General features: G+C 38.7%; 1 protein-coding gene across 3 annotated transcripts; it reads left to right on the forward strand.

Annotated features, from left to right (window-relative positions):
- The first annotated feature begins 1151 nt into the window (after positions 1-1151).
- Positions 1152-10421, forward strand: LOC18446445 (endoribonuclease E-like protein). 3 transcript variants are annotated; one of them, XR_016046711.1, is made up of 5 exons: positions 1152-1698; positions 2563-2731; positions 2938-3230; positions 9367-9554; positions 9855-10421. XR_016046711.1 is itself a non-coding variant. In XM_088854741.1 (5 exons), the coding sequence occupies exons 2-5, from the start codon at positions 2729-2731 to the stop codon at positions 10054-10056; spliced, it is 681 nt and encodes a 226-aa protein (XP_088710867.1). In that variant the 5' UTR covers positions 1152-1698; positions 2563-2728; the 3' UTR covers positions 10057-10421. The 3 variants fall into 3 exon arrangements, 2 of the variants coding, with proteins under 2 accessions (XP_088710867.1, XP_006856624.2); XM_088854741.1 differs by having other exon boundaries at positions 2943-3230; XM_006856562.4 differs by having other exon boundaries at positions 2986-3230.
- Positions 10422-13537: the final 3116 nt, after the last annotated feature.

Consider the following 13537-nt stretch of genomic DNA (forward strand, 5'->3'; position numbering starts at 1 on the left):
CGGGCTCGACTGCCCCAAAGTATGAAGTGTCAATCTTAAAGATGGATGCAAATAGGCAGTTCATTTAAAAACAATTAAAATTAATGGTCCAAATAATTTTTTCCTAAAATCATTATTTTTAGGGAAAATATAGAATGAGATCATTTACCATTGATACAAGGTGGTCACATTAATCTTGACCACTGGATGTGAAATTGGGTGGCTGCAATTATTCTATTGACCAAGCTCAAATTTCAAAAGAAATTTTTTCAACTCTGTGACACATTCAAGCTATCAAATTTCACATCAAATAGTTGTGAAGAATTATAACCACCTTATATCAAAGGTGAATGGTCTCATTGTATACTATCTCTTATTTTTATTTTTTAAAATTTATTTGTTTTTTACATTCATGATCTGCATGAGATTATGTGTCCTTAAAAATGGTCTTAATATCCATCTCAACAATAGAATTTTAAAAGGAATCATTTGTACATGGACTCATAGAAACCGTGTCCCTCAGATAAATCATAAGAAGCAGTAAGGGTGGCAATGGACTCGGACCCGATTAGGGATCAGGCGGGTATTATCCGACACAGATCTAAATATGGGTCCAAAATCTCGACCCAAATACTATTTGGATATGGGAATGGGTCTAGTTGGACCTGAGTCGTACCCAACCCATACCCGTAACCTTTTTTTTTTTGGATAATTCAATGGGGAAGATATGTCCCTTTTTCTAAAAATAGTGAAAAGTCAATGGGGATTTGAGCCCCTATTCATTATACAAAAAAAGTTGCAAAGTCATTGGGGATCTTTGCCCTACTCATTCTCATTTGTAAAACATGGAATCAGAGATGTCACCATAGAACTCGCTACCACTAAAGTCCTATACCATTCCCCCCGTGCCATTCTCAAACATCTTAACCGTTCTATTCATTTGGGTGTATTAAGGATCGACAAATCAGGCTTGAAATCTAATGACCACGCCAATAATATGGGTAAGAAAAATCAGGCTTGAAATCTAATGACCACGCCAATAATATGGGTAAGAAAAAGGCCCAAACAGGCCCGTTGCTACCCGGCAACAAATATTCAAGCCACACTCTCTCTGGTCTCCGATAATGAACGAATGAACATAGTAAACAGGCAAGCACCTAGCTGCTCACTCTAGGATAGAACAGCCAGTTAACCCCTCTCTCTCCCTCTTCTTTGCTTCCTTTCTCCTCTCCCAAACTGAGCAGTGCATGTCCAATTGCAAAGATGGCCACCTGCATCAAACCTATCGTCACTGCTAACCCCAATCCGTTCATCAGAGAAACCAATATTATCAGTTTCCAAGTTGGAGTCTTGTCATCCAAATTCTCTTCTTTTTCTCCCCTCCCCCTTCAAAGTAACCCTATGAAAAACAGGCCTACCCAAATTGAGAATCAGAGGTTTTGTGCTTTCTCAAGCCTCTACACCACTGCCCAAGCTGAGGTTTTGGGCGATGCTGAAGTTGCAGAGGGGTACACAATGACCCAGTTTTGTGACAAGATGATAGAGGTTTTGATGAATGAGAAGACCCAAACAAAGGATTGGAGGAAGCTCTTGATTTTTCGAGAGGAATGGAACAAGTATAGGAAAAGGTTTTTTGATCGATGCCATTCACGAGCTGATGCAGAGAAAGATCCATCAATGAAACAGAAACTTATCATTCTTGCTAGAAAACTTAAAAAGGTATGGTATTTACTTCGCAGATTTCTTTTCTTCTAGTATTTTTCCTTGAAAGTGTTCACTTCTTTTCGCTGGTGATTGCCCATTGTGATTCGAATTATTGGTTTGGAAGTGCTTTGATGTTTTGAATTCCCCATTTGCATCTACGCCTGTTTAAACTCCCCTTCTTTTTATATCTGAGTGGTTTGAAATTCCCTTTCCAATTCTTTGCAATGGTAGTTTCCTAGTTTGTGTAAATTTAAATATGGTTCTTTAAGTAGTTTGAGATAAAGTTTCATTTTTACATCTTTACATTGCCGAATGGGTCTCTGGTGGACTAGAGTACAGAATAGCCATCAAGATTGAACATGTGTGCATGGGCAAGGGGCATAGCCGAGTGCTAGATGGCTATACCTGCATTGCATTTACTTAGATATTTCGTGTTAAGCATTCCTTTTCCTTCTTTGAATTGTTAATTTCCCCATCTTTTTAGATTTGACCTATAGATAGTCTATTTATAGTTGTGAGTGTGAATATCCCTTTTACTTCATTGCAATGCTAACTTCCATTTCTGATTATATTTGAGTTATCGGTCAGCGAGTAGTTTGAACCTTGGAGTGTTGATTTCCCATTGTATTTGAGTTTCAACTGCCTCTGACTTTGAACTCTGATCCCAAAGACTATTCTTCTTTGCTAATTTTTTGGGAATTTTCTAAAGTGGGTTTTGAATTGCTTATGCTATAGTATGCTGGTAACCCATCTCAAACTATTTTGGTCAAGGAAATCAAATATTTAGCTCATACACATAACCTTCTGTTAGTCATTTCATCTGCTGCTTTCTGGTTTAAATTGGGGTTCTTAATTCTCTTTACTTACTAAATCTCGCAGGTTGATGATGAAATGGAAAGGCACGATGAACTCCTCAAAGAAATTCGTGAAAACCCAACAGATCTGAATGCGGTGGTGGCAAGGAGGCGCAAGGACTTCACTGGAGCCTTTTTTCTGTACCTCAATGTGCTTGCAGAGACTCTCTATGATACCTTAGAAGAACGGGATGGTACTCATTCTATTTCTCTCTATGAATCCTTTCTGATTACAACTTATATTGTGTACGATGGAGGTCTTTGTTTCATGTTATATCATTCTAATATTTCTCTAGGCTATGATTCTTTGATTGGTTTCCAGATATTTTTCTTTATTGAGAACAGGGTCCTATGATGAAAAAGTATTATTTTGAATTGATTTGGTTCCAATTTCATGTAGCTTAGCCTGCACCAGAGATCGCTAATGGACCACTGGATTTTTGGGCAGAGATGGCAAGGCTCGGGGCTAAGTGCTTATCTGCAGTAAGTGCATATGATAATGCAGCAGAAAGTGTGGAAATGATTGATGCTGCTCAGGCGAAGTTTGATGATGTTCTAAACTCTCCTTCAATGGATATTGCTTGTGAAAAGATTAGAAGTCTGGCAAAATCAAAGGAACTTGACTCCACACTGATTCTTTTGATTAACAGTGCTTGGGCAGCTGCAAAAGAATCCACCACTATGAAGAACGAGGTATGTGATAGGATATGATATGTTTTTTCAATTATAGTGTTGATTGTAGTGGCTATTAATTCCTGTTTATCTTTGCAAGGATGTTGGGTTGTCACACTGTAAGTATAAAAGACAGTTTAATTGCTAGAAAGGATGTTAGGGTTTTTACTGCATGATTACAACAAGGCAGTTAATGCACTTATTTGTGTCCCATGCTACAAGTTTCTTACATTCCCATGCCATGATTGCATGAAGAAGCAACAAAATTTGTCACAATAGAAAGTAGAAGTACAATTCATATGCGCATTTCTCTCCTCAAGTTTTCTCTTAAAGATACATTTCCAAAGTTTCATTCATAATCTTGAGGTGCCAACCTCTATTCGTCACTCTTCTTCAGACGCCTGCAAATTCAACTTATGGAGAACATATGGCTGAAGATGATGGGCAAGTGGCATTGTTAAGCACCAAGATAATCATGAGAACAAAAAAAAAACCTATTGCCAGTCTAGGAATTTCTCCACCTCTACAAGGATGCGTGGTTTGTTTGGTGAATTTGGCTAGCATATTCAATTCAGTATATAGCAGGTGATGGGACATGTTTCTATTTCCAGCACGCAAATTCTGGGGAGGATGGTTCTTGGGTGTCATGTCGGTATGGAACTCAAAACTTTAGAGAAACCTCAGGGACACAGAGCCTTGGGAGTTAGTGAAGCTCCTACCATTGGTAAGATGGGTTTATGTGCCTATAAATAGATGGATATATGTGTTTGGAAATTTGTGAGAAAGATGCATTCATGACTAGGTCCTTCTTTTGGGTGCTTGTAGCATTTAACTCCTAGAGTGCAGCATTTGGTTGGATTTGGTCCTCTTCTGGTATCCTAAGTTCCTAACAATGACAATAGGTAGTGAGGTAGTGACAAGGCATGCAGTTGTCAAACATCTGGATTTTGTGTTGGGAGGAGTCAGAATTCGTTGGACATTTGCTTCTTTAGTATAGTTTTCCTTCTTACATTTGGTCCTATGAATTATGCCTCTTTGGGGTGGATTGGTTGCTCCCTGCGATAGTGGAGGCTTTTCTGAGGGTGTGGATGTCCATACCATTGCTCCCCAAGATCTATGTTGGCTTTTTAGGTTTGCCACACTTGGGGTGTATGGAGTGAGTTTAATAGTCGTATTTTCAGATATGTGAGGGTGGGGGAGACTGTGTCAGGTTGAGCATCAGGGAAGTAGCTATTTCTTCGGCTCTTATCCTTCCTGACTTCTTGGGATTTCGTGTTGCATACTCAGATGGGTTCAAAAGGAAGCATTTGTTTTATGGCGTTAAATGTTGATCATTGATGAGATAATTTGATATTTGTGCATTCAAAGATGTGACCTTTTTACAAGTTCTTAGGGAGGCCAATGAGGATGCCTCCTTGGCACTTATTGTTGATCTTTGATAAGATATATGACATATGGGCACCCAAGGATGTGTTATTTGTACACTTCCTTATGAAGGCTAATGGGGATGGGGATTTGTTAGCTAGTACTGGGATTCTGAGAGAGTATTTTATGCACGTTACATAGCGTTGATTTGTTGCCTTGGCATCCCAAAGTCTTCAGTTTCTTTGTTTTTTCCCTTGTTGCACTACTTTCATTGCTGATAAAATCTAATAATTATCATAAAAAGAAACTCCCCACAACAACCATGATTCCAATACATATAAAGATAGACTTCTGATTCCATTCAATATAACATGTTTATGTATGACTAATCGTATGTATGTTGTGTATGCATGGGTGTGTGTAAGTAGAGAATTCCATTTTGTAAGTAGCTGTAACTCCTATCAGTAGAGTTTAGTTAAATGCACCATTTCTTATCATGCTTCATTTAAGAATTGGTATCATTTGTTTCTGAATGGTTTCGAACAATCTCATAACATGTTTCTTGACTATTAGATGTCCAAAATTATGACATAATGCTTTCATGTATTAGAAATGAGTTTTCACCTTTTATGAAACTCCATTTTGACCTAAATCAGATTGTATGTTGAAAATTTATCATCTAGTTAGGGGCATAGTTGGGATACATTATTTAAATAAAGATATTTCTTGTATGATTTGTGTATGTCAATAATAGACAATGATGTCTAGAATGGACCGGACCAGCCCTGGGACTTAGTGAACCAGTGCCTTGTCTGGTCCAGTCACTCTCCTGGACCAGCTGGTGCTATGAACCTGTGCTCGACTTGGTGGAGCAACTGGTTCAATATTTGGAGCAGTCAGTCCAATGGTCCAGAATCAAACAGGCTAGTCCCAACGAAAAGCGACGGCCTCCGCTTTGTGGAGTCCATAGTACCAATGGTAAGGCCTTACAGAATTTCTAAAAATGCCTCCACTGCTGGAGGGTCCCGGGTTGCCAAGATAGCGACTATCGAAGTTCAACTTAGGGACCCCAATGTTAGGTGGCCTCCATAGAGAAGCCCGTGGAGTCCTTTTGGCCCTGAGGTACAACAGAGCCTCCCAGTGATGGTGTAGATCAGCTTTTGATGAGGACAGGGATGGGAGCTTCTTCCCTCTAAAAGTCCTACTGTTTCTTTCAAGCCAAATGGTCCATGGACTGGTGGTAATGGAGGCCCTCCAAAGGAGCTTCCCTGATTTGCCCCAAGGGGTGCAAAGGCATGTAGAGAAGAGATGAGGGGGTGACTGAGGGGTGACCCACAACCAGTTGAAAAGGAGAAGCAAATTAGACCACAGGGCCATTGCAACTTCACAGTGAAGAAAGAGATGTTGGTTTGTCTCTTCGGCCTTCAAACACATAACACACCTGCTGGGCAGAGGCAACCTCTGCGCTGTAATTGGTCAATGGTAAGGACCCTTTCATGGAGGGCAATCCAACTAAACAATTGAATCTTGGGGGGTATGAAGGAGCATCAGGCCTTGGCCGTAATGAATGGAGGTACCAATGCATGGATGGGTTGGGAGGAAATGCTTCGGTAGAAAGAGGCCACTGAGAAATCTACCGAAGGGGTGGGAGACCAAATGATCTTGTTGTCCCCGGAAGGGGGAAGGAACACCATGTGAAGCAGGCCCAGAAGTTCCACGAATTCTGCGAGCTCGTGATCTGTGAGAGTTCTCCTGAAATTCGGGTTCCAAGATCTGGTTGTTCATGGACTAACAAATCTGTCAGCCACGGTCGAGAAGGGGTTGCAGGCGAGGAGGAAGAGGGACAGAAACTGGTCCTTAAGTGGGGTGGAGCCGACCAAGGTGTAAGGCTAGAATCTAACCATGTTACCCCTTCTGGGAGTAAAGTGCACTTGGTTAAGGAAACGTTGGCAGCAATGGAGGAGGGACCTCTAGAAGCCTGAGATGTTGCCCCCCTTCCGGCATGAGGGGAGCCAAGCATGATCTTCACAGCAATACTTTTGCCTGATCACCTCTCTCCAAAGATGGTTGGCTTGGGTGGCGTAGCGTCACCACCATTTACCATTAAGGTGATGTTGTTGGATCTGAGATTGCGAATTCCAAGGCCTCCCTGAGCTTTGGTATGCACACTTTGGCCCAGGAGATGAGGTGGAATTTGTGGCCTCCTTCACCCAACCAAAGGGAGTTCCCCATGAGCTTTTCCAGCCTAGCCATGACTGCTGCTAGCATATAGAAGAGGGACATGAAGAATAAGGGAAAATTTGAGAGAGGGGCCTTTATGAGAATCACTCTTCTGGCTGGAGATACGAATCTGCCTTTCCAAGCAGCAAGTCACCTTTCAAATTTATCTGTAACAGGGCTCCAGTGGTGGATTCTCGGTAGGCCAAGGCAAAGTGGAAGGCCGAGATAGGTGGAAGCACTTCTTCAACATAACACCCCCATCGATCGGCATATCTTTGGACAAGGGAATAGTCAATGCAAACACCCATCATCTTAATTTTCTCCAAGAAAACCCTAAACCGCCTTGCCATCTCGAAACATTGGGGAAAAAGGAGAAGGCAGTCAACTTCTTGTTGGGTGGCTTTGCAAGAAAGAAGAATGTCATAGGCATATTGGAGATGGGAGATGGAGGAGCCCAACCTACCAATGTGGAAGCCCGAGAGTAGACCAGTATTGTACATCCGAGAGATGGATGCACTGAAAACCTCTGCCACTATCGCGAAGAGGAAGGGAGACAGGGGGTCCCCTTGGCGGAGCCCTCTCAAAGCTTGGAAGTAACCCTTGGGAGTGTCATTTATAAGTACTGAGAACTGAGGTTTGGAGATGCATCCTTGGTTCCATTTTCTCCAAATGGCCCTGAAGCCCATTCTAGAGAGGGTTTCATCTAGGATTTCCGAATTAACATGGTCATAAGCTTTCTCTTAGTCTAGTTTGATAACCAGACCGGGAGTTTTGGATGTGAATGGAGAATGGATACATTCATGGGTGATCAATGCCCTGTCAAGGATCTGGTAGTCCTTCACAAAAGCCCCTTGGGTTGGAGAGATGACCCAATCAAGGACTGACTTGAGCCGAGAAGCCAGTACTTTAGACAAGATTTTTTAGGGGCTATGAATCAGGCTTATAGGCCTGAAATCTTTTAGTTCTTCAGCTCCCTCAATTTTAAGGATCAAAGCTATAAAAGTATTCATAGTCTTTGTGGATGGTGGCCTGGGAGTGAAATTCAGCGAAGAAGGCCATGATATCTGGCTTTAGGGTGTGCCAAAAGGATTTGAAGAGAGCAAAGGGAAAGCCATTTGTCCCGAGGAACTCATTCTCTGAGAAGGGTCTTTCAAGAGAGGCTGCCATATCAGGTACATTGGTTGAAAAGGAGAGGTCAGGTTGGAGTGGAGAAGAGCTGGGAGAAATATTGGACAGCAGTCTGCTCGATGAGATGAGATTGGTCTAGGATGTGGCCACCGACATTCAGATGGGTGATTGAACTCTCCCTTCTGCTGCAGTTTGCAATTTTGTGGAAATAAGCGGTGTTGTGCTCACTGAGCATGAGCCATTTAACCTTGGCTCGCTGGGACTAGTAGATCTCTTATTTCTTGAGGAGGTTTTAGTAGTTGTGTTTGGCTTTGGAGCTGCACTCCACCTCAGTAGGGGAAAGGGGTCTACTGCAACAGAGCATCCTTTTTGGCTTGGGAAGCTCTGCAGCAGGGAATACCACTGGATTTTATAGATAGTGCCTAGACTCATCTATCTCCTACACATTCTTTCAACTTGCAAGTCACCAGTTTTGTGAACCAAACCATTCCTCACAATAGGTATCACTTTTGGCTCGGGAAGCTCTCAGTAGTGAACTAATTCAGACTTGAGAAAGGATTCTTAGCGACTGTTGTATATTACAAACCCCTTGAAGGAGCTTTCAGTCTTATCAAAGATGGCAGTTTGTTCAATTGTGAAAATGTGCAGTCTCATCCAATAATATTTCTATATTTCATCTAACAATGGTTGACATAGCCTGTGCTACCCCCAAAAGGAAGTTTATTTTTTCTCCAATTAAAAAAAGGGAAATAATATATCAATGCATGTCATTTTTCAAGTGCTTGACTTCTTGCATCAGTGTTGCTTAGAAAACTAATAAATATTTTATTTGTTAGCTCAATTGAAACCTATATTTTGGTGTCAACGTTCAACTCCTTCCGCAATCTTCCTTTCCATGTCAGTAGCCATGTGCGTCTTTTTGGGTTCAGCATCTTGGTTTAGTGGTTTGCATCAGGACTGTGACGCTGTCTGTGAGATTTAAGTTCCCAGCTTCCCACCTAAAAGAAAGATGTTGATTACTTGAATGGAGCTAGTAGGCAATCTATAATGCTATGTCCAGCAATTGCTTGAGGATACAAAAATATGTCACTAGTCAAACTTTTAGAATTTTGTACAATTGTTGCCATGCATAAGAAGCATCAGTACATTAGTTGTGGTGCTATTAATTTGCTTTTGTAGTAGTTGCATCTGTTGCACCACTAGTAGTGGTAAAATAATGAATAAATAGAAGTAACTAAATAAATAAATGTAACTTATGAGTAGTAAGTTTACAGATTGTAATGATGAAGAACCAAAACAGCAAGGGTAGATTCTCATTGGTGGCAATTGATATTGTGGTTCTCATGTTGTTGATCAACCAACAATATCTATTCTTTCTTAATTCATGTGGCTTGTAGATGCTGGAATACAGAGCACGATCTAAGTTTTCAATGACTCCTTGCAGGTTAAAGACATAATGTATCATATTTACAAGACTACAAAGGACAGCCTCAAGAACCTTGCCCCAAAAGAGATAAAGCTACTTAAATATTTGCTTAACATTACAGACCCTGAGGAGCGTTTCTCAGCATTGGCAACTGCTTTCTCCCCTGGGAATGAACGTGAAGCAAAGGACGTTGATATCCTATACACGTAAGATATGCCCCCATTTTATTGTATTGTACTACAATCCCATGAACTATGGTAAACCCACAGTCCATTGGGTCATCACCACCCATCCATGGAAATTCTAACAGTGATGAAGAGAGACTAGGACTTGCAATAAGGTTACACGAGCCCAATGCTGAGGAGGGCTTCCACTCTTCACAATGTCCATTTCAATGGATTGATAACCCACTGGACAATGGTTCTCCCATGTTTGGATTCTAGTGCACGTTCTGCTGATTTATCTGTATTCCCTTCCTAACTGTGATTACTTTCCTATTTATGCAGGACACCCAAAGAACTTCATAAATGGATAACGATAATGTTGGATGCTTACCATATTAACAAAGAAGAAACGGATTTGAGGGAAGCCAGGCAAATGACTCAACCTGTAGTGATCCAGAGGCTTTTCATCCTTAAGGAAACTATTGAGGAAGAGTACATGAGGGAGAAAACTGAAGCTAAGAAGGATCCAGAACCAGAAGAATGAAGTAGCTTCTTATTAGCTGCATATTTGGCGAAGTTCTCGAATCTGAACATTGTGACAACTAACAACTAGCATATATCGGTTTAAGCATGACAATTTTTATTTTATTTTTCCTTAATTTGGACTGAGCTACGGGAGCCAAATCTAGACGGATGTGATTGTGAAAGTCCCACATTTTTGTTATATGCCTGGATCAAATTTTTGTAAATTATTTTTTGGCCTCCTTATGAGTATGATTCAACATCATAATAGAGTTGGTGTATGTCTAATGTTGAGGGGCATAGTTTTTCATATCATTGTATTTAAGTAGGTTTTGTCCCATATCCAATAATATAAATGGCAATCTCAATCTTTTCATATGTATAAAAGAGCCTGTGCTTTCGTTGGAGTTATGATATCATGTAAACTTTAGAGGTAAGTGCATATTATATGGGATTCTATACTACAAGACTATTTTTTTTTTTTACAAAGAAGTCACAATCACTTTTAATCGTTAGATGTGAAATTTATTTTGTGAAAGTGTATCACAACATTTGAGAATTTTATTTTCAACTTTCCGTCCAAACAAGGAAATATCATCAACCACCCAATTTCAAATCTAACAGTCGATAATGATTGTAACATCTTTGTATCAAAAGTAAATGGCCGCATTGTATATATTTCCAAAAATATATTTGCAGTTGTTAATAATGATTGGCATTTTCCTGTTGCTTTTGTGTCCTTCGTTTTTGTAGTTTAGTCCTTCGTTTTTGTAGTTTAGTCCTTTGTATCTCTGAGAGTTAATCTTCTTCCATTCTCTCTTAGTTGAATAAATCATTTATAGAAATTTATTAAATCATGTTGAATATTTCAGGTTGTTTGTAACAAGGGTCGAAAAATGAGTGTTCCATGTTCCTCCCAAGCACTCCAGTTTGATATTGTCATATTCGCTTCAGAGTCTATTTTGATTTGGTTTGAAAAATGAAGCAAATCAGCGTTTTAGTTGATTCAAAGAAGATTGCGGTTATTTTTTTATATTTTAAAATAAATCAAAATATTTGTTTAATTTTATAAAAAATTGAAAATTAATAATATATAAATTTATTACTACACTCAATAATAAATGAAATGATTATTTTAATACTTTCAATTTTAAATTTTTAATACATTTGGAGTTATGAGCAGAATAATAGAAAGTATTTAAATTGTTCTTTCAAATTTAAAAATATAAATATTTTTATAGCTTATACTTGGTACGTGTCAACGTAGGTTTGGTGCTTTCTCCCCTTTGTAGTTCTCTGTATACCTGGCACTCATATGGAAAGTTTTAATAGTAACAAACGAATAGGATGTTTAATAATTCATCTAATGAAAGGAAAAGTTTATACAAGGTGTCATCCTTATTCTGTAGAAGTACTATGCACTTTAACAATCCGTCGGAAAAGGTTATTTCAATGCTGGAAAGCCCTCCAATTGATCAACTTGACCGGACATAGAAAAACGAAAGGAAGAAAGATTTCAAAGTCCTTAAAATATCATATCTTGTAATAACTATCTTGACCATTCATTTTCAAAATTTTCATGTATTTATAGATCTTTTATAGTTAAAGATGGAATTAGATTTTTAGACCATCCAAAAAAATTTCGACACAGTATATTTTATGACAAAGTTTAGAGATGCTCATTATTTTGATTGTTTGAGGTTGCAACCTTATGCAAACCACGGCCTAGGATAAAGTTTGATTTTTCATTAGTTTTTTTCAATTTTATTTTGTTTTTTTCCATTTTTTCATATATTTTTTTGTGAGCAATCGCCCATCTTAGGTTAGAGATGGCAAGTTTACTCAGGGCTCGCAGGGTGGACTAGCTCTAGGCACCCAGCGAGCCCTGAAGCAAGTCGAATTTTGTACACTCCTTTCAACTACATCCCGAAATTCTTGAAACAATTCAAGCTCGCATATGTAGAAATGCGGGCCTATTAATAAATCAATTTTTTAGATGGATTTTTTTACTTAATTTTTAAAGACACGTAATCTCTAATATGGAGATCATGAATATGAAAAAATAAAAATATTTTAAAAACTAAAAATAATAATTCTAGTAAAATACATTTGAACCGTTAGTTTTCATTATCTTTAGATGGAACAGATGCTTTACACTTTTTAAACCGCATATATAGTCATGCGGTGCAGCCCGCATGAAACAATTTTCCCATAAACTGTGATGTTGTAACATTCAAAACGTTAGTTTTTAGGATTTTCTCAAATTAGGGCAATTGAGTTATTAGTCCACCGAGATGTTATGATCTCTAACATGAGCAGTGATGTACTCACCATCATGCAACCAAACTTCTTCCATCCTCAATTTTTTTTTTTCATTCATGATATTAGGTATAAATATGGGGCATCTTTTTTCTTATAATTATGTACCTCTAAAAAATATAAAAAAAATAATTCAATGATAAAAATAACCAAAATAACTCAGCGGTACTTTGGTATTTTCATTTCTCCAATACACGGCCGCCACTTATGGGTCAGAAGTCCTCCTACACACGCGCCTCGTATAAGCCAAAAGACATTCTACTCCCTCAAGAGTACACTGTTCATTTACTTGCTCAGATAAAACCCACTTAGGATTAATTTTAGGATTCCAAATTTTACGTATATTTCCTATTTGACACTCAAATTAACCTCAATCAAAAACATTCTTAATTTCACCCTCTATGCACTTGAAAAAATAATATCTTGAAAAACATTCTTAATTTCCCAAAATTTAAATTGACAAAAAATCCTCCCAAGTGGGTTGACCAAAGGACTAGAAGTAAACTACTCTAACTACACTTGGGAGGGAGCATAGTATATGTGGTATGCAATTAATAGGTAAAAGTTGTTGGTGGTTCTTTTATATATATATATATATATATATAGTGATTTCATACAATGATTGTATGGTAATATAATGCAACAATCTTTAAAAATTAAATTCGGTGATGAGATTATTCAATGGTTTCATTGTTAATAATTCTCTGGTAGACCTGTCTATTGGTGGCGCACAGTTCACGTAGTCGAATAACAGTCTTTCTAATTTGGTGATGTCCAAACTAAACAGATTTTTGGTTTCGCCGGAGTGATTAGAAGTTTTTCCTCTTGCCTTTGTCAAAGCTTTACCGATGGTTTCTTCGAACCATTGCCCAATTCTGTTGACCTCAGGTCAGTTGGATGGTGGTCTGAGGCCTTTTCAGATGGAGGCAGGATGGTTACTTGAAATAGAGGTTGTGGAGTTGATTAAAAGAACTTCGGTCATTACAATTGTGGAAGGTACTGTTGATTATCAACTTCATAAAAAACTCTTAAATGTCAAACATAAGTTGTTGGAATGGAAGAAAGAAAATAAGTTGGACATTAGAAAATAAGTTGGACATTAAGAGGAAGATTGATGTGGCTCTTGCTGATTTAGAATTGATAGATCTCAATGTTCAAGACATTGGGATGTTGTCGGAGTAGTC

The sequence above is a fragment of the Amborella trichopoda genome, chromosome 13 (genome assembly GCF_054954075.1).
Source record: "Amborella trichopoda isolate Santa Cruz 75 chromosome 13, AtrichopodaSantaCruz75HAP2 v2.0, whole genome shotgun sequence".
NCBI lineage: Eukaryota > Viridiplantae > Streptophyta > Magnoliopsida > Amborellales > Amborellaceae > Amborella > Amborella trichopoda.